Below are 21,589 nucleotides of genomic sequence, written 5' to 3'. Positions count from 1 at the left end.
CAGTTTTTCACATGGTAGGTAATTCTAAACTTTATCCACCTGGTGACCCTTCATATGATTCATGTGCAAAATTTCAGCCCATAGTAGACCATGCAAATCTGACCTTCAGGCACTTTTACACTCTGCTTCAGCAGCTTAGTATCAATGAGTCTTTGATTGGAACTAAATTACATACCCAGTTATTACAATATCTCCCAAATAAACATCATCACCGATGGGGAAACAAATCCTGGACGGTATGAGATTCTGTTGTGGGTTACTGTCTTGCTTTATATCCATATTGTTGGACAAAAAGTGTAGAAGACAAAGAAAAAATTAGAAAAGATGGTCTTGCTTTCCCTGTTGTAAAAAAATATTTTCTCTACAGGCAACTACTTAAATAAATGGTGCCATGTTTTCTGTGATGATTTCTTGATATCCATTCCGCTAGCTGAGAATTTATACTCACTTGGAACGTACATAACTGGCACAATCAGACGAAACAGAAAATCGAAACAGACTTTCAACGTATTAGGTCGTGTTACGTACATGTAGTATGCGTTGAAGAGATGTTAAGTACAGAACAAAAATGGCCAGCCGGACACCAGTGGGATCCGAACCCACAACCGAAACAGAAAATCTCTACCTCTTCAGATTCTACAGAAATTCAATGTTGGGGACATTCGTTTCTTTTGGAAGGGCTTTCTGCTTCTCTGTGGCTTTAGAGAAAAGAAAACACAGAAAAAGAATGTTCTCCTCCTTTCTACCGCTTCCTCAGCTGCAATTTCTGAAACTCCGTTGAGAAGAAATAGTCGGGTAGTGATGAAACCAGACGTGTTGAACTATACAGTAATAAGTATATGGGGAGCATTGATTCATCAGACCAGATGCTGTATAATTACTTCGATGAAAGAAGAACTCTAAAATATTGGAAAAAGTAACTTTCAATGTAATGGCAAGAATGTTACTAAATTCTTACATTTTGTACAAACATAATCATACCATAGGTGTTAAGAGAATGTCACGATTATCTTTTAACATTTCTGTAATTGAGGAATTTGCAAATGAGTGGTTTGATGTACATAGGGAAAGTAACTCTGCAAATGCTTCTCGTTCAACAAGTGCAAGCCCTTCATTGTCTTTTGGTGTCATAAAACTTCCGAACAGGCAAACAAGGCTGTGTAAAGTGTGCTCCAATGACAAAACCGAGGAAAGGATTGTTACTGTGTGTGTACGTTGCCAAAAAAGGATTGCATTCAGCCTGCATCACAGGGCATAAATGTGAATTTTGAAATCTTTTCTGTAATGTGAATGTCTAAATGTGATATTGTTTGTTTCATTCTCTTCTTGTAGTTAGTAAGTTGTCTTTTTTTTCATAGTGTTTTTTCTTGCAGTGTAGTTCTTTGCTCATTTATTTGCTGATTCTAAAAGAACAGTCAGATGGATGAAATGTTGCATTTCACAGGGGTCCCGGGTTCGATTCCCGGCAGGGTCAGGAATTTTAACCTTAAATGATTAATTTCTCTGGCACGGGGACTAGGTGTGTGTGTGTGTGTGTGTGTGTGTGTGTGTGTGTGTGTGTGTGTGTCTTCATCATCATTTCATCCTCATCACGACGCGCAGGTCGCCTACGGGAATCAAATCAAAAGACCTGCACCTGGCAAGCCGAACATGTCCTCGGACACTCCCAGTACTAAAAGCCATACACAGTTTCGTTTCATTGAAAACAAAGAATAGTTAATAATTGACAGAAACGCACCTTCCAAAAAAAGGATTCATGTGACTAACTTCAGTAGTTAAAAAATTATGAACACTTATCTAAACCTCTGCATATTTAGGAAAATGGGCCTGGCACTTTTAGCCCTGTACTAAGCAATTTCAGCTGGCACTCAAAGGGTTAATGAATGTAAGTTTTGTGCTAATTATTTCACTGAGTTGAAAGTTGTATCAATCAAAAGCTGGTAGGAGTGCCTTTCAAATGGCAGCTATATTTGAAAATGTTTAGCTTTTAAGGTCATATGATTTAACCTTTGACCTTGAATTACTCAACACGTTATCTCAGAAAATTCCGAAAAAATAGTTCTCTATTACTTCCCAGAATATAACATTGGTACTCAAGAAATGACATGAAATATTGTGTGAGCATTTAATATGTGGTAAGTGTAGGAAGAAACTATCACAGTCTCATTTTTTAACTGAAAAGTAAGCTTATTTGACGAATATATTGTTTTGCAGAAAATGATGCATTTGTTCTTCAGGATGTGCAGGGTTTTCATTGGAACAGTGCATAAGCAACAATTCACCCCTTTGTAGCTTATTGCAGAAATTCTGAGTCCCATGCAATAAATCATATTTCCTTTGTTATGGTACAGTCGAACCTCCCTTCTGTGGACACTATCTGTTCCGAGGAAGAATGTCTGTTATGAGAGGTGTCCACTAAAACAGGTTTGTAAATATAATCAAACATTTTAACGGCAAAGAACATCCATTACAAGTGGTTATTTTCATTTTGACCGTATTGAAAATCAGTTATTAAATGTTGAACATTAAATGTTGAAAATTAATTAAATTAAATGTTGAAATTAATGTTCAACATTTAATAAAGAACATCCATCTTAAATATAAGCATACATATCTTTATTTTTTTAATTCTAAGTCATTTCTGTGTTAGTATTTCATACAGAGTTATTATAAGTGATTTTACATCATTAACAAACATTACGGCTTCGTGAAGTAATCGTGAAGCTTCGTCTGTGTAAATTTAGCACACGTTTTCTTAACTGCGATATTCTTGAAAACGGAATAAAGTATGTTAAATGGTTCCATAGTGTTCTCGCTGTACTTGCGGTCCAGCGTGACACACAAATTCTTTATCTGTTTAAGCATATTTAGTCCCCACTTCATTGACAGAACTTCTTGTTCTTCTTCCGCCTCACCGTCGTCACTTTTCGTTCCTGATTCGGGCTCTGTAAAACGATAAGTTTTATTCAAAATGGTCCTTTTGTACGACTAATGAAGGCTGCTATGGATACCTAGAAATATTTACAAAGTGCAATGAATTAAATTAAAGCTGAAAATTTAGCTTAAAAGAATTAAAAGCTGTCTATTACAAGAAGAAAATGATTGAGGAGTTGAGGTGCAAACAAACATGGACCTTACGATACGTGCAACACACTAAACTGTGTAATTTGATAACACAGAAAGCTTACCGTAAAGTGCGTCCTGGAGTCGGGACTGCCAGTCGCCCTCGAGATTGTCACAGCAAGGAATATTCTCTTCGTCAGCTTCAATATCATACATCAATCCAGCTGTCGTTGCTTAAGTCTGAAGTTCATCATATTTATTTTTAACCTCTACCCCTCTCCCCCTACCCATGTTGCTAAGATAATGGAAAGGATACTGGAAAGTAGAATAAGATTGAGGGTTGAGAAGCAGATACAGGAAAATCAGTTTGGTTTCAGAAGTGGATGGTCAACAATAGAACCCATTTTCATGGAAAAGCATTGGGAGTACGGGAATGATATGGTGATGACATTCATTGATATTGAAGAGGCATATGACAGTGTCCCTAGGACGAAAGTTCGGGACAGTCTGGTGCAAAAAGGAATTGGACAGGGATTAATAAAAATGATCATGGCATTGTATAAGGAATGTTGTAGCTGCGTGCAAACACAAGTTGGCAGGACAAGTTGGTTCAAAATAACTAGTGGGCTGAGACAGGGAAGTGTTCCATCACCAATCCTGTTTACAATATTAATGGATGACATCATGAGAACAGCAAAAGCAGCATATGGAGGAAGAGAAATGAACATGATGTTATTTGCAGATGATATTGTGATTTGGGGAGAAGACGACAGGAAGGTTCAAGAACAGTTGAATGTGGTGAATGGGAAGATTGAAGAATGTGGATTGAAAATAAGTTTAGAAAAGAGTAAAACTCTTGTTATGACTAGAGGGGAGAAAGAAGGGAAAGGTCAGATTAGACTTGCAGACAAGCCCCTGGAAGTAGTGGAAACGTTTAAATACCTGGGGAGTGAATTAATGGGGAATGCTCGACTGGATGCTGAGATTAGTAAAAGGATTCAAGCCGGAAGTTGTTTCTATCATAGTGTAAGAAATATGTTATGGGACAAAGATGTGCCAATGGAAGCAAAGGATACTAAGTTATGTACAAGATGTATTACGTACCCATAACAACTTACGGAGCAGAAACTTGGACAATGACAAAGAAGGATGAGAGTCAAATACAGGCAGCCGAAATGAAATTCTTGAGGAGTATGATACAGAAGAGTAGACGAGACAAAATAAGGAATGAGAAAATCCGGGAAGAAATTGGAGTGGAAAAAATGAATGATAGAATAGAGAAGAGCCGACTAAGATGGTTTGGGCACATGAAGCGATTGAGTGACGGAAGAATGCCAAAAAAGGTGATGGAAATGCAAATCCAAGGAAGGAGAGGCCGTGGACGACCACAATTGAGATGGAAGGATACCATCCAACGCAGCATTATAGAAAGAAACCTGGACTGGGACAGTGTTGGAGGAGGAGTGGTGGAAAGACCGAAGAAAGTGGAGAGGAACCATATTTGCCCCTACCCGGCTACAGCTGGATAAAGGGAAATGATGATGATGATGACCCCTGCTTGTTCTTCAACTGTAGAATTAGCGATGCTGTATTTTGCAAAGCATTTCCTGATTGTGGTTTCGCTGACTGCATTCCACGCTGCCTTTGTTCACGAAACTTCATCGTCAACATTGATCTTCTTCATGAAATCGGAAGCTGAGTCTGCTTCATCCATGTGTGCCACTAATGACTGTAAAACCCTCTTACGACAGTCTAATTTGAATGCTTGAATGATTCCTTGATCCAATGGCTGAAGATGAGAAGTGGTATTGGGTGGAAGGAACAAGAGTTTTACATTTGAAAGCCGTCTTTCTGGATGACACGTAGCATTATCGAGCAATAAAATCACGTTACGGTTTCTGGCCTTCATTTTGGAATCCAAAGCTAGGAGCCAGTTCTTTGCTGATGTCATCCATGCCTTTTTATTTGCATGCCATTCGACACCAAGTTCATGTTTTCAAGCACCTGGCTGGGTCTCAAGAATTTACCGTTTATTAGAGGATTTTCCTTTTTACCGAGTGCATTACAACAAAACATGATGGTGATTCTTTCTTTTGACATTTTCCCACCCTTGCAACTTTTATTCGACAAAGTTAGTGACTTTTTTTGGGATCGCCCTAAGGAACAGACTAGTTTCATTAACATTCAAAATGTCTTGCAGTTCGTAACTGTTCAAAATGTCTGGTAACCAATTTTTCCCATCTGCTACTTCAGTCGCAGACCTTCTCCACAGACAGTTTTGAAACTAACGTTATGACGTTTTCTGAAACAATTCAACCAACCATTGCTAGCTACAAAATTCTCAACTTTCAGATTATTTCTTGAGCTTTTTCTCGTAACATTGGTCCACTTGCACACAGTTTCTTCACTCGAGCATACTTGAACCACTCATATACTGCAACGTTCACTTCTAAAAAAACTGACTCCCGCTTTCTTTTTACTCCTCGATTCCTATTTTCCTCCCACCCCTTTAAATTTTAGTTCTATTCTTCACAATAGTGTTTATTTGAGTTTTCCCGCAGTTGAATTTTTTGGCAAGCTTTCTCACTGAAAGTCCCTTGTCACTTTCTATAATCACATTTCTTCTTGCCTCGAGATCTAAACATGATCGTCTCTTGTTACTCATGTTTAACAGACAACTGAAATGCTACTGTATTTCTGTCTCACTAGTTAGCTCCTGTACTGTCTTTTCCTTCTCAAGTTGACTACCTGAACTCGACCTTATCAGCGACAATCCGAGTTATGGATAGAATGATCCAAGAAGGTAAGAAAATCCCCAAGTAACTTCTGAGTCTACAGCCTCTGGCAGCATTTCTTGAATCTCCAGGCGTATATGAAATTCCATGTGGTTGTGGTTGTTCATATGTTGGCATGACAAAAGGCTTGTTAGCACCAGGGTGAAAGAGCACATCAGGTTGGTAAATAATGTCGCTCTTTCATCCTCCACAGAGAATGCTATAAGCCAGTCTGCCATAGCAGAACATTTCTACAGTACAGACCATGAAATCCTCTTTGACCAGGCGAAGGTCATCGCGCCTGTAAAAGACTTCTATGCTCGTCTTGTGAGGGAAGCCATAGAGATAGAGCTGCGCCCAAATAACATCAACAGGGAAGACAGCTTCAAGTTATCAAATACATGGAGACCTGTACTGCAGAAATACATGCATAACATCACCATGGCACAGCGGGACGCACTCAAATTGTCGACAGAGGGTGGTGAATCAGTAACTTCCCTCCCAACCACCACAGCACAGCCCCACGATCCGTGAGTCCAGTTAGTGGGGTAGGCTGTGGATAGTATGGGCATGACTTCCACGTTCCTTCACAGAATTTCTTTGCTCACTGTCGGAGGCAAAACTTCACATGCCCTGATGAAGGCCAATGCAATTTGGCTGAAAGCTTGGCTTTATTACTAAATAAATGTGTATATAGTGGCTTTAATCCAGTTCATTTAGTTCTTTATGTTAAATAGTCATATTATTTTCAATGAGGCGACGTAATATATAAACACTTTATATTTAAGAGTTTTTTTTTTAAGTTTATTATGGATAAGTTTGTTAATGGCAAATTATAAGTGTAAGTTCTAGAACAATGTTACCAATTTAACCTTGTAAGAGTATTTATATCTTACGATGTTCAAAATATGAACGAAACATGTCCTGTTTTAACAATTAAGCAATAAAATAAAGATGAGATCCTAATTTTATAATTGCTTTTAATGTATAAGTTTTATTGTTCACCTTTTAACAGACTTTCAATACAGAAAAAATGAGGATAGTCTCTGCAATAGGCCTATACACCACTAGGTAGAGCTGCATTCCGATGTACCTTCTCACCCCCTTGCACTTGAAATAGTACAAACATTCAAAAGGGATTTCTTTATGTTTGAAGAATGGTTTTAAAAGAAAGGATGACATGTGGTTCGGCGTAATAAATTGTCCTGCAACGTGTAAAGTGTCTGCTTAAGTCAAGTGGGCAGGACAAATGGCGATGCCCGCTGTCCGGAGTTCGAGGTGTCCGCTTAAACGAGGCCAATTTAACACTAGTCTTATGTAAAATAAAATCTATTCCTAGGCAAATTGTCCGTATAGGGAAGCGTCCGCTGAATAAGGGTGTCCATTAGGGCAGGTTCGACTGTATTAGAATGCATTTGGCATGATACTGTCAGCGTGCATCTGTACCAAGGCCATTTAATAAAGTTTATCTTCTATGGTTTTCTGTGGTTTCCCATTTTCACACCAGGCAAATGCTGGGGCTGACCTTAAGGCCACGGTCGCGTCCTTCCCATTTCTAGGCCTTTCCTGTCCCATTGTCTCCATAAGACCTATCTGTGTTGGTGCGACGTTAAGCAAAATAGCAACAACAAAGTTTGTCTTGTAATTTTAAAGAGCTAATCATATTTATTACTTTTCCAGCTGGTCTGCAGCACAATACAAAACAAAAATATTAACCTTTGTTTCCATCATTCAGATTTCATTATAAGCAGAATGGTATTTCTTTGCTTCTTCATACCGCAAAGAACCATGCGACGCTACAGCAGGTACTGTCAAGAGACTCGCCAGTTTGCAGTATTCATGACAAGTAGACAATTATTTGAACGGTGTTCAGAAAAATTGTCATTTTTGTTATACCACTCACATTGAATATGATGAAGGGGGATTCCTCCCTTCATAAGAGTTGTGAAAAAATCTCCACAATTCCAGTTTGGCACGAAAGCTACACTGTATTCTATTCAGGTGTATCCTAATTATAAAATAATAGAAATAATAGGCTAACTATAAAATTGTGTAGTCAAACTAAATACGTAAATACATAGATTATTATTATTATTTCTGCTACACACAAATAGAAATGAAAATTGCTATCAAATGTTGAAATATCTTTGATTACACAAGGATTATCTTTAATATACATATAAAGAGAGACTGTGAGTTTGTTAATATGAAAAATTAGCATCTATTTTTCCAAAATTAGCATCTATTTACAAAGTTAAAATACTATAACTTATCGGCTTCATTGTCCGTATTGATAATTTAAGCACACAAGTATGAAGGATGAGTTTTCCACCTAATCAATACTTTATTTTACAAAATGTTTAGAATTATTTACATTAAAACAGTACCAGTTTTGACCTGTAAATAGGTCATCATCAGCTGTTGGTGAACCTGCTTAATAGCAATTGTACATAATAAAACTTACTAAAAACTAATTAAACAAGGCTGCCTTATTCCATAATACTAATATTGAGATATATATATATATATATATATATGGTACAGTTATAGGGCTTTGACTTGGAGTCTCATTCAAATATCTATGCTGTTGCCAACATTACGTCAAAAAAGATATATACATATGGTTGGGCTTTGGTGTGCTGGATTCCCATGAATGCCACATATTCCAAAAATTGCATAGCTGAGGTTAAAAATAGGGTATAGTTCTTAGAGAATAAAGGGTTACTGAGGTTTTAGTGTCAAGTTCAAATGTCTATGCAGTATGCCAGCATGTTTGAATGTAAATAATTCTAAACATTTTGTAAAATAAAGTATTGATTTGGTGGAAAACTCATCCTTCATACTTGTGTAAAGTTAAAATAATCGCATGGTATTATTAATTTTTAACGATTCCAAGTTTATGAAGTGCAATTATTGTCCTTGGTTCACACATGATACAAATTCATTGTTCAGACGAAAGCATTGTCAGTACTTCGGTATTGCTCTTTTTTTTTTTTTTTTCAAATTGAACCGTCTGTCTGTAACCACTGTGTTGTAATGAGACAACACGCGCTCACTATCTACATTGTTCGTTGGGGTCCACAACAACTCAAGGCAGTATTTAGCAAATGTGCTGAACTCTGTCTGAACTCCAGTTAATCCAAGCATGACATCACATTTTTCACTTCTTTCATCTGGGTTTGAATTGCTTGTTTCAGAGAACAGTAACCAGACCACAGATATTGTTTCATGAGAGATCTGTTACTCCAAACAATTTCTCAAGCTCAGTAACCAGACCACAGATATTGTTTCATGAGAGATCTGTTACTCCTAACAATTTCTCAAGCTCATCTAATTTATCATTGTTATTCAAAATTATATTTTTTGGATACAAAGCTTGAGAAATTGATACAAAATGCTTATGGTTGGGGGTCCTTAGCTTTCAATGTGGCTAGCTTGCACTGTGAAGAATGAGCAACTTTGACAAATGTGTCTCTACATGAAGCCTGCTGTAGAGGAGTGAGCTTAATCAAAGCATCATTAGTTGCTGCAGGAACATTCCCCTCACATATGAAGGTAAAACTGGCATCAAGGTTATGCAGTTTGGGGTAAAGGAGATGAGAGGTAGGATACAGAGACCCTTCAAGTTCAGTAAGGAGGTCAACCAATCCAGTTGCATGATCTGTGACAAAAACCATGTGGGAGTGAAACCTATTCACTTCTCGGTCACTCAGATCAGTCAGGTACTTAATTCAACAGTTGTTGATGTCTTCCATGTCAGACGTCTTGAAAAATGTAACATCAGTAAGCACTCAAATAGAAGACAGCCTGAAACCAGCCATTCCATCGGGTTATGACAGTTGCAGGAAAAAGCTTTGCTTCATTTGTAGCACCCTATTTTGATGTTAAAAATTGTAAATAATTATATTTTCGCTTTCTTGTGTTCAAAAATGCAGACTTTACCATCGCAACCACAAGATTTAAATCTGTCATCACTGCGACCCAACTATTGCCAACCAAGCTGATCTTATGTGCCCAACACTGTACATGCATTAAATGATCCCCTATGACCACACAATGTTTCATAACACCGGGTCATGTATGGGGCACTGTCACTAACAAACACTTTTAACTGCATCATATGGTACACTATAACTGCGCAGAACTTCTAAAATAGCATGAGAGCAGTTTGTAGCATTTCCTGGATCAAGATAGTTCACAGAAACAACGTGCAGCTCTCTTTTCTATCCGGCTGGGACTTGTAATATGATGATAAAAAGACAATGGCCCATTCTATTTGTAGTTTCATCGCAGGGTATGTTGATGTTCTTCCCCACTAGAGCCTCTGCTGTTCTTTTCTGGTGGTCAGATGCAACTTCTTGAAAGGAAGAAAGACCTCAAATTATAACAAAATAATTTAAAATTACTGGATCAGTCGGGTACGGGTAAGATAGTTTGATATGGAAATCACACTCAAATTCGGTGTCCTTCAATTTTGCTCATGGTGTCGATGTCGTAATACCTAAACCGTACCTGATCAATGAAATCAAAACTTACCCGGCAAATATACTTTATGTAGAGTTCTTACACATGGCAGCTCTTCATTTGAAAACTCAGTAATCCAGGCTCTTAGGTCTTTGCTTTCCAGCTTTATCAGAGGTATATTTGCTTTGGCAAATACTTCAGCTGTGCATTTCGAGAAGTTATTTCTGGAAATTTTTCGTCGTTTACAACTATCTAACTGTGCAAGCACAGAAGATTGCTTTCTTTGAGACGTACTAGCAGCAGGGGTTGAACTTCCGTTATCGCGTCGCTTACCCACGTGGTTTTCAGATTTAACCTTTTAAGTGTTGAGTTACCAGTTGACTGTCTGGTACCTCAGTGCTGAGTTTTTTCATTCGTATGTAAAAAAATGTGTAGAAGCCTCAATTTTTAACATATCAGTGCGGTGATTAGCTTAAAATGTTCATAATTGTTGGTTGTTTATAAATCTAAATGTAAATGGAAAATCCCACACTTATGTTTAATATTATTTTCGGAGAAAACAAAATTACACTTATGTGCCCATGCGTGGATTATCTTTATACAAATTAAAGAGCCCAAAATAATATAATTTACTAAAATCTCTAGGCAACTGCTACATGTAACTTCTTAGAAGTATATAAGTTGATATTTTCAAATACTTTCCAAACCTGGAATGTGGTAATAGTTAAATGTTTTCTACTGGTTGTTTGTAATGCCGATTTATTCAACTATCTGCACCAACTCCACTGGCACAAAAGTTTCTAAAAAAAATCAATGATTTTCGGGTTGTCATCAAACATTACTTGGCCCTCAGAACCTGCCACAGTTACCTGAAACTCTGGTGAAGAAAAGTAATCCATCCGCCATGAAATTAGTGATAAAATTGCTTTTGTACTCACCGTGTTCTTCTTCTTTCGCCTAGGAGGCGGCTCAGTTTCTCTCTCACATACAATATTTTCTCACTTTCACTCTCACTTTCAAAATCGCTTACCAATTCCTTAAAATGATCATCTCCATCATCACTTTCCGCTGTGGTTAACAACTGAATGATTCTATGATCCAAAATAATATCACTGCAAGAGCAACTAAATTATTGTTCCGCCATGTTGGTTTACATTACAGATGAACTCCACAGACGTCTACAAAAAGCTCGGTAACTTAACTTCCCGAAGCTATAATCTCTGATCAGTTAGTTTTACATAATTCCCAACAGATGGCAGAACATATCAGAGATCAAATTTGCACTCGAAAGTGAACCGGGAACTCAAAAAAATAAAATTCTCACGCACCGTCTATAGACGGGCGTAGTACTAGTGGACCGGCCGGGTCAGCCCGTCTATAGGCGGGCGTAGCACTCATTGGGTTAACATGTTTCACTATGCTGTCTTTTTTTTTCCCACCCAACTCAGCAATTACAATACTTGCAAAACACTCTCGCTGAATCTGTGGCATATAAACCATCCTTTGCATATTGCTGAGCCTTTTCGTGTGCAGATTTTGTTGTGCGCCCCATAACCTAAACGATCGCTCGATTTTCTACTCTTCACTAGTTTCAGTTTTGAACAATAGGAAAACAACGCTGTGTCTATCTCGTTATTTCCATAACACTCGACTTACATTTTGATAATAATCGATACAGATCTTATTCCCCTTGCTATTCCCGTTGTAAATATCTATTAAAGCCAGCAAGCAGCAATCGATTAGCTACTTTTCTTCATCGTTCAGAGCGGTCGAAAGGTTTATGCTTCGTATTTTGAGTATTTCTGGTGATTTTGCCGAATTATGTTGTTTTCATCAGTAAAATAGCACATTTTCGCAGAATTCGCTCAAAAATCGCATATTCATACTAATTTTGCATTTAGGGTCACAATTCGCTATTTTGTCGCACTTCTATTTATGCGTAAAAATTATTTCCACATTAGAATTACTGTAAGATTAGATTCAGTACGAGATTCAAAAATTTGCATTTATCGCAAATGCAATTTTTTTTTCAGGTCCCTAATAATCGGTAATCTCAGAAACTACCAAATCAATTTTGAAATTTCTTTCACCATTTGAAAGATAATATCATTCCATGTAACATAGGCTGTGTATCATCCTGGAATATCAAAGGGTTCCCACAAGAATAGTGATTTAAGGAAAAAAATGCCAGCAATAATAAATCTCAAAGTTTGTATATTTGCCTGTCTGTTTTTTCACACAAAAACTGCTTGCTACTTGACCGATGGAGCTCAAATTTGGAAAGTTTATAGCTGATACCTCTGGTTAAAACACAGGCTACGTGCTATCGTATTATCTTTTAAGTGGACTATGTAGCAAAGGGAAATGTGAAGCAGGTCAGAGTAAAATGTAATCTTGAGACCCTTAAAACTGAATACACTACCTAAACGGTTAGACCTATTGAACGATGGAGCACACCAAGTGTACCTGAAATTTGATTTCCCAGAAAGTTTGTATCTCTAATGGTTTTTATATGTTTTGATGCATGCTTTATCGTTGGTCTCTCTGGTTTGGTTTCTGTCACATAAAAACTACTTGACGGACCATGCTCAAATTTGGCAAGTATACAACTGGAACCTTTGGTTAACATATAGGCTACTTACTATTACAGTATATCTTATGGGAGCTCTGCAGGGAAATAAAATGTAAAGCAGATCAAAGGAAAATGTATGTCTGGGACTATTAAAAGTGAATACCCTTCCTAAATGAATAGTCCTATTAAATAATGGAGTCAGAAAGTGTACTGAAAATTCTGTTTCCTAGAAAAAGCTACTAAGCATTTCCTTTGCAGTTTTAACAGTATTCTAGAAAAGGGTTCTCTACTATTACACTATCTCTTAAGCAGCCCATGTAGTGAAAGAAAATGTATAGGAAAACATAAGAAGAATTTTCTTTGTAACTAATAATTTCCAAGAAAAGAATGTTTCTATTTTGGCGCATACTTTCGAGGGTCGGAGTGTGATGTACTTATTTCAAATGAATAAATTAAGCTGTAAAATGGCGGGCGCTATACCATTTAATTTGAGAACTGCTACACTTCTTTGTGTGTGATTTGTGGTGCCCATTCACCCTTTTTCCTTTTTTTTGCTTTTTGCGGTAACAAAATACAAATCATATACAACTGACTCCACTTCAGTTTGAGGACAATATAGTACCATGTGTGAGTCTGTCTTACTTTGAATGCCTCTGATTGGCAAGGAACTTGAATAGATTAAACAAATGATTAAAAAAAAAACAACAGAAACACACTCTGTCAGCTATCATGGCATGGAGGTTCACTGCAAGATACTGCGCTATAATGATATAACAGATCATTTTATCTCTCGCTCAATCGCATCCTTCCTGATGCTTAACATTCTCCAAGCCGTTATGACAAATCTTGGTGATATGTCTTGGAAGCAAACTGTTCTTCAGTGAACTTTCATCTTGGTTTTCTGTCTACTGATGGGAAAACCGGGCGAGTAGGCAGGTGGTTAGGGGCGCGCAGCTGTGAGCTTGCATCCGGGAGATAGTGGGTTCGAGCCCCACTGTCGGCAGCCGTGAAGATGGCTTTCCGTGGTTTCCAATTTTCACAGAGGAGTTAATGAGATGAAATGAATGACGTGGTATATGATAATAGAAAGGGAGAGGGTGAAACCCAGTGCCGGCACATAGCCTACTCCTGTCAAATAGCACCAAGAGTCTGTGCAAGGCTTAGCGTCCCCATATGACGAACGAATCACCATCAACAGCGTCATATGCCCTCACTCCATATGAGTACTGCGGAGAGGTGCTCTAATAATCATACTGCAAAATACTGACTACAGCACTTCAGACTGGAAACGGAAACAGAAAATACCTATCAAGGTTGAAACCATTGAAGATCATGTAACAAATAATAACTTGTATTGTTTGCTTTATTAGGGTATAATCCTTGTGAAGTAGGCCTAGAGGAAAAATCTCTCTGGGAATTAAGTTCTAACATCATTTCGATTGTTCCAATTAACCTGTTGCAATTTGGATAGGCTTAAATGCAGTTAGAATTGTAGAGTAGTAATTTTACTCGATACTGTAGTATGTTGCTTGCTTAACTTTTTTCGTCACACCGGCACAGATAGGTGTTATGGTGACGATGGGATAGGAATGTGCCTGGTGTGAAAATGGGAAGCCACGGAAAACCATCTTCAGGGCTGCCGACAGTGGAGCTCGAACCCACTATCTCCCAATTACTGGATACTGGCCGCACGTAAGCGACTGCAGCTATCAAGCGCGGTTGCTTAATTCTTGTACTAGATGATGTACCCATGCTTTATACAAAGTTTTACTTTGTACTGTATAACAAAATTTAGATGAAGTAGTGTACACGCTGTAAGATTTTGTTAAATTGCATAGCTCTTAGCATTATCCTAAACGACTGGAGAGTCACCATATGTTGTTCTCATGTGAAAACTGAGTTAGGGAATTTTCATTGTAATGGCAGGCCCCCTTCCCTATTGCCAGTCACAATTGAGTTGGAGAGTTTGCATTATGATGACAGGCCTCCTTGCCTACTGCCAGTCACTATCGAGTTTAGCAGACAATCACTTTTCACCTGCCTTCCTACATCCTCAGAAAGACTGTGTCTATGGCTTTTCCAGAGTCTGTTTTTTTAATTATTATTATTATTATTATTATTATTATTATTATTATTATTATTATTATTATACAATTTGAACAAATGAGCCTGAGTTTCTCCAGCAACCCCAGAAGTAACTGGGGTAAGCCGAAGAAAGTTTTTTAGTATGTTTGCATACTTTGTTTTGTTTTTATTTTATTATTTTTTTTTGTCTATTCATTGATGCCTATTGTTTCTTTCTTACAGGAGGTGTAGAACACCCTATAAAAAAACCCCTGCAAAGACAAGACCAGCTCAAAAGGATTCTGTTAAAGTCTACTGTCGTATCAGACCGTTACTAAATGATAATGACGTCTCTTGTTTGAATGTTTTGTCAAAAAGAACTGTTCAGCTTATATCTCCTGAGTCAGCTATCAATTACAGAAATGGAGTATACAAAGAAATGCAGTATACTTTCCAACAAGTTTTTTCTGACCAAGATTCACAGAAAACTGTATTTGATTTTGTTGCTTTACCCTTGGTTGAGAATCTTGTTCAAGGGAAGAATAGTCTTCTCTTCACTTATGGAGTCACAGGAAGTGGTAAAACCTATACTATGACTGGTGAACCAACTGATGGTGGTATAATGCCACGGTGCTTGGATGTCATTTTTAATAGTATATCAGGCTATCAGGCAAAAAAGTTTATTTTTAAACCAGATAAGATGAATGGTTTTGATGTTCAAAGTGAAACTGATGCTATGGCAGACCGTCAGAATGAACTATGTGCTAATATGCATGCAGTTGCCAGGACAAATGCTAAGACTCCAAAAAAGTAAGTTTGGTATTTCATTTATTAATAAATGAATCCTGCAGGAATAGGTATAAAATATCAGTAATTATATTCAAAATGGTTTGTTGCAGAAAAGATTCTAACAGTGATATAATGAGGACTCCTGATACTACAATTGTAAAGGGTATTGATGAAGACAACACATATGCAGTCTTTGTAACCTACATTGAAATCTACAATAACAATACTTACGATCTTCTGGAGGAAAGCCAAGATGATGGTTTTCGTGGCAGGTAAGATTTTTGTGATTTCCAAATTTAGTTTTTAATAGTTAGATTGCTGGAAATATAGTTTCTGATGGATTAAAAGTGAAATCTTCAAACACCTTGAACACAGCAAACAAGCTGAGCTCAGGCTGACATTTTCATGCTTGCCGGGTCGCTCAGATTTATCTTCGTGCAAGCACTATTAGGTACTATGTTTCATAAAAGTGAGAAAGAAAGAGCAAACACAAAAGGTGAGGAGGCACCCAGGAATCAATATCAGTAATGGAAAGGGACAAACGAATGCAAATGAAGTCATATATAGAAAGAAAGGAACTTTGAGAGGAACACACAACAGGATAAGCTCAGTGATAGGTCATTGTGGGAAGAGGGAGAAATAGAAAACACAAAAGGACAAAGACAGTCTGGTGTCTTCACAGAGACGTTGGTTCTCTCCTCATCAATCCCAGTTCTTCCTCTACATCCATGTCTCCTCAGCACCTAGCGAGCTGCTTCCCAACTTCATCAGGAGGAGGGTATGCTTCAACACTGATTGAGGGGCCGATGATGGTGATTATTGTTTGAAGAGGAAGTATAAACTGGGCAACCATCCTCTATATATTGAGCACCCTCCTTGGCAGATCTTCAGGCTTGATGTGGGAAGAGTAGGACAAGAAGAAATCCAGATAGACAAAGGAAAGTGGAAGAGACAAAAACTATGTTCCTTTCTATATTTGACTTGCACTTGTCTGTTTCTTTCCCCTTCTTATATTGTCCTGTTGTGTTTGTTGTGTCTTTCTATTCTCACTCCGACAATTGTTACATATAACAATAAGAGAGAAAGAAAGAACGAACACAAAAGGAGAAAAGGAACCCAGGAGTCAATATAAGTTATGGAAAGGAACAAATAAGTGCAAATCAAGTTATATATAGAAAGAAACATTGAGAGGAACACCTAATCTTCATCTCTTCTAGTGTGCGCAGTCCAGGCAGATACTGTGATGACTTATATTATACGAGTACTGCACCCTACATCTTCCACCATTCCTAGGATATCTTCTTCCATATCTAGGTTTGGTTGTGCCTGTACAGGTGCACTATGTTCGTTGTGCAATGTCACACAACCGATATCACTAATACACTGTACTACTGACTGAAAGTGTCATTGCTGGATTCGGCACACATCTGTTAGGGAAATTTTCCTGATAAATTTGCATAGCACAGCAACCATTCTGTCGTCTCACCATACATTAACAGCATGTCAAGGCACTCGCAGTCTAAATTAACTGTCATTACAAGATATTAGAATCATTTCGTATTGACAATTTTCACTTTACAAAGGAAAAAATTAAATGTATCCTAATTCAATACAAAACATAATTGCAATCATTAGATGGAGCAATAAAATTCAAACATGTTTCGACTTGTTTGAGCCATCTTCAGTGAAATAAAGGGGGGTTAACACATTCGCTGTGTATTAGCAGAGCTTGACATACCTGCCAACCTGAGCAAAATATTTGTGTGGAACTCTTTAAAAGTTGTAATTATGGAAGTTTTGTGCGTTGGTAGGAGGAGTTCTATCGAACTCGTGGGCTTATCCCACTCAAGCGCCTGGTGCGTAACCCACACAGTGGTTGAAATCGAGAAGTAATACTGGTCACCAGACGGATCACGCGCCATGCGCGTTCGTAGATTACTGTGCATTATTTACCGCGGATAGCAAACAGATGCATAAAGTATGTTACAGACATAAATATATTCATATTTACACTTTTCTATTAGAGAATTTGACAAACAAAAATGAAATACTTTGGCTAATTGGGTGGGTCTCATGATGTTGAAGGAACCACATTGTCGGCCATCTGAAAAAAATATAAATAAAATGGTAACATAAGCATCACGATGCAGTCAAAAATGATTACTGCACGTTCTTTCAAGTTACTTTAAATGTGATGCAGGAATAAATGACAATTAGAACTTCTTTCCTATTTACTCCAATCTACTAGCAGATTCTGCTTTTGAAATAAATAAATTTCACTACTGCAATTTATTTATTTCAAAAGCAGAATCACTCATAATTCTCTTGAAGAATTAATAAACAGAAAATGCAGTGTCTTACCTCTCATTGAAGTGGTCTTGCTGCTCGAAGATCCCATAAATGAATGATGTATGGCGACAACTCTGCAGAGGAAATACGTGGGAAACGGAATACACATGCGCAAATATGGCAACGGATGAATCTGCTAGTAGATTGGACTTACACAATCTGCTGAAGGAACAAATTAAAAAAGAAAAGTGACAGACAGAAATAAAAACAGTAACAATATACAATATTTACATCACTAGATGGAGCAATAAATAACTCGCCGAGACAAATTGAGTAAAAAAGGTTGATATAAAACATAATTGAATTCAAAAAATCTCCTAAACCTAAGAATAAAATAAAATAAAAGATACAGACGGAAACGAAACAGTAAATGCTGATAGTGAAGTTGCGGACCCCTTAGACTAAATTTTTTAAATAATATTTCAAAAACAGGACGAAATCACTGTGTTCAAAATTCAGCCTGACAGTCTGTATTTGTAGAAACACCATCCCACGAATTGCTAAGGAGGGGAGTGAAAAAGCTTGAGAAACCAAGTTTGAGAGGAGACAACGTGCCAGGTGAAATGTTTGTGATAAGTGATGGAAAAAGTAAATTAACTGTCATCGTCCAAACTCTGTCACTATGTACAGTCTCCCAATAATAATTGCAAGCTCAGAGCGATATTTATAACTGAACAGCCAACAGTTGTGGCGTTGGTAGAGAGGGCAGAGGGAGGGAAGTACAGTAGAAATCTGCTATAGCAAGTACGGCATATAGCGGGAACCCCACTATAACGACAGTTTTTGTCTGTCCTTTCAAAATTCCTATATTAAACTGTGTATTATCCTTTGGTTATAATGAGAGCCCTGTACTGACACATCCGTTATTACGAGCGCTTGATCGTGCATGACTTTTTTCCGTTGCCGATATTTATGCACCCCAACGATTATGTTGCATGCGATCAATCATCTTTGGTATAGTTTCCTCGCTATGTCCACTAGCGAGCTCTCATCGACATTCGAAGGCGATGTTGCAGTCGATTAATGATACCCATCGACTGCTGTTCCATAAAGCAAAATCAAAATGAAAGAGAATATCTTTTCGTAATAAATATGTAAATAACGTGGTCGATAGCAGTTGTCAACTTGTTAGAAATAAAGGCTAAGTAAACGATTGCTTAATTTTAATACTATACACTGAAATTCACTAAGAATGTGATACACGTCAAGATATGGCAGAGTGTATCACTGATTTCAGAGGTTAGTTTATATTTTTTGATGTCTGGTTAAATTTTGGAAAGCCTATTCCCACATAAATTTATATCGAGAAGGTTATCAGTTCTCTACTGGCGCTTGAAATATGTTTTCATCCGACATATAGTACAATTAATTAAGGTTAGGTGACACTGTTTGAATAAGAAAACTGAAACTTTTGCCATAAAATGTATTTGAAGATCTTCAGTGCGGTATAGTCGTATAGTTCTCTTGCTATGTGCATTTGCGAGGTCTCTCGTCGACAATCATCTAATTTTGTTTCTAACAAATACGACTTTCGTACACGCTTCCTTCCTTCCTTCGATAGGCACACTTTCTTTCCTTTCACCAGGCATTTTAAATACGAAACCTGGCAAGTGTAACGTCATAGCTCTACAGACCGGAACTGACAATTCACGTCATAACAAACACGACAGATGCGTGTTTAACGATGGTGCGTAATGTACGTTACAGAAATAGGCACCCATGCCTGTACCCGCCTTAGGGCATTACAGCTTCCACGTACTGTTAACAGATGGCAGCACTAGACTTAAAACCAAAATCGCGTATATGCAAAGTTGCAGATAACAAATCTGCATATAACGGTATTTGCCTGTACTTTAATAAATTTCGAAAATAACGTATTCTAGCAAGGGTATTAAGAATTTTGGTACTTCGGGGAGAAAAAAAAAAGAATGCCCACATGATACCAGTTGTTGTTGTTGTTGTTGTTATATCTTATGGCTAGCCCAGATTTTAGTCCATCAGCTTTCTTGCGTTCCAGTGTAGCTGAGTGAGATTTCCTGAAGTTCTGGCTGTTGCATCAAGTTTATTGCAATGTGGCAGGTGTTCCTTATCTGTTTCAGATCAGCTGCAAGACAGTGATGGCCAAATCAGCAAATGCTTTTTGTACACAGAATGAACCAGGCACTTATAAAACTTTAAAACTGGACTGAAAATAATAATATGGAAATCAATACTACTGAAATAGTATATCAGTTTTTCTCCATGAAACATTACAATCCTACTTTGTCTAAAATTCAGTGATCAGGAACTTCCAAAAAGTGAAAGCAGGTATCATCATGGACAAGAAGCTGAACTGAACCAAACACGTACAACATCTGGAAGAGAAAGTAAACAAATGGATGAAATTGCTGAAGAGACTAGAAGAAGCTACTTAGGGGAGCACTCAAGACACACTCGACAGAACCTACAACACTTACATCAAACCTATTATAAAATATGGCAGTTTACTACTTACTACTGCTCCCCAATCAAACGATCGCCTTGACAGGTGTCAGAATAATGTCCTACAAATCATAACAGGCACAATAAAAACCACGCCTGTAACCGCCTTACAGTTGTATACCCACAACTTACCAATAGAAGAGGAGATGAAACAACAAACAGGCAATGCGTATCTCAGCTTACAAAGACAACCCCAAATGACCTGGGCCAAAAAACCAGTTACTAGCTCCAATCTTAAAACCCAAAAAGATCCTTTGTGTCTCACCAAAGAATGTATTAATAAGAGTAATATGCAAATAAAACTTGAACCACTCTGTATGCCAGTCAACCCCATTGAATATATGCAAGTGACTGCAGATCTCACTTTGCTAGAAGAGGCCTACAAGAAAGACCATTCACCATATGATCTAAAACAGCTGGCCCTCTATACAATAGAAGAAAGATATCTGTCTAATCAATAGCTATAAATATACAGATGGCTCACAGGACAAGGAAAACAACTGGGGCAGGAATACATTCATCTCTCTTCCCATTCCACTTCCCAGTAGGCCAAAACCAATTTTGATGCAGAGATAAAAGCAATTTCCCAGCACTACAACAGTTATTAGGCAGAAACAATAATTACCAAAAATCCCTTATCCTTACAGATTCATAAACAGTCATCCAAGCCGTGTCATCAAATAATAAGCCTCAAAATGAAGAACTGAAAGAAATTCTATGATAAAAACCCTCCAAAGTCTCCACAAACAGATCTCATTTCAGTGGATTCCTTCTCACGTTGGAATAACAGGTATTGAAGAGGCAGACAAATTAGCCAAAAAAGGTACCACACTACAACAACCTCCCAGTCAGACTGATTTCATGTCAGCAAAAAGGATTTTGAAAAATATTATTAAAAACAGACATGAAGAAATGGCAAAGAAAACAGTAGAAACCAAATTATGGGAGGATATTGATGCTAAATGGGATCAGTATAAAGTAAAACCAAGAAGAGAAGCTGTTGCCTTCTTCAGAATTAACATTGGCCACGACT

The 21,589-nt window shown here is 37.6% G+C and overlaps 1 protein-coding gene across 2 annotated transcripts in view; it reads left to right on the top strand.

Annotated features, from left to right (window-relative positions):
• The window catches only part of pav (pavarotti), a 277,353-nt gene that overhangs the window by 33,195 nt on the left and 222,569 nt on the right, over positions 1-21,589 (top strand). For both annotated transcript variants that reach the window (XM_067145761.2, XM_067145760.2), the window contains exons 2-3: positions 15,181-15,747; positions 15,837-15,998. In XM_067145761.2, coding sequence (XP_067001862.2) covers positions 15,181-15,747; positions 15,837-15,998 — 729 coding nt within the window. The remainder of the gene's footprint in view (positions 1-15,180; positions 15,748-15,836; positions 15,999-21,589) is intronic.

The sequence above is a fragment of the Anabrus simplex genome, chromosome 4, assembly GCF_040414725.1.
Source record: "Anabrus simplex isolate iqAnaSimp1 chromosome 4, ASM4041472v1, whole genome shotgun sequence".
NCBI lineage: Eukaryota > Metazoa > Arthropoda > Insecta > Orthoptera > Tettigoniidae > Anabrus > Anabrus simplex.
Note: the sequence above shows the minus strand (reverse complement) of the source record. Positions and strands in the feature narration are given on the sequence as shown.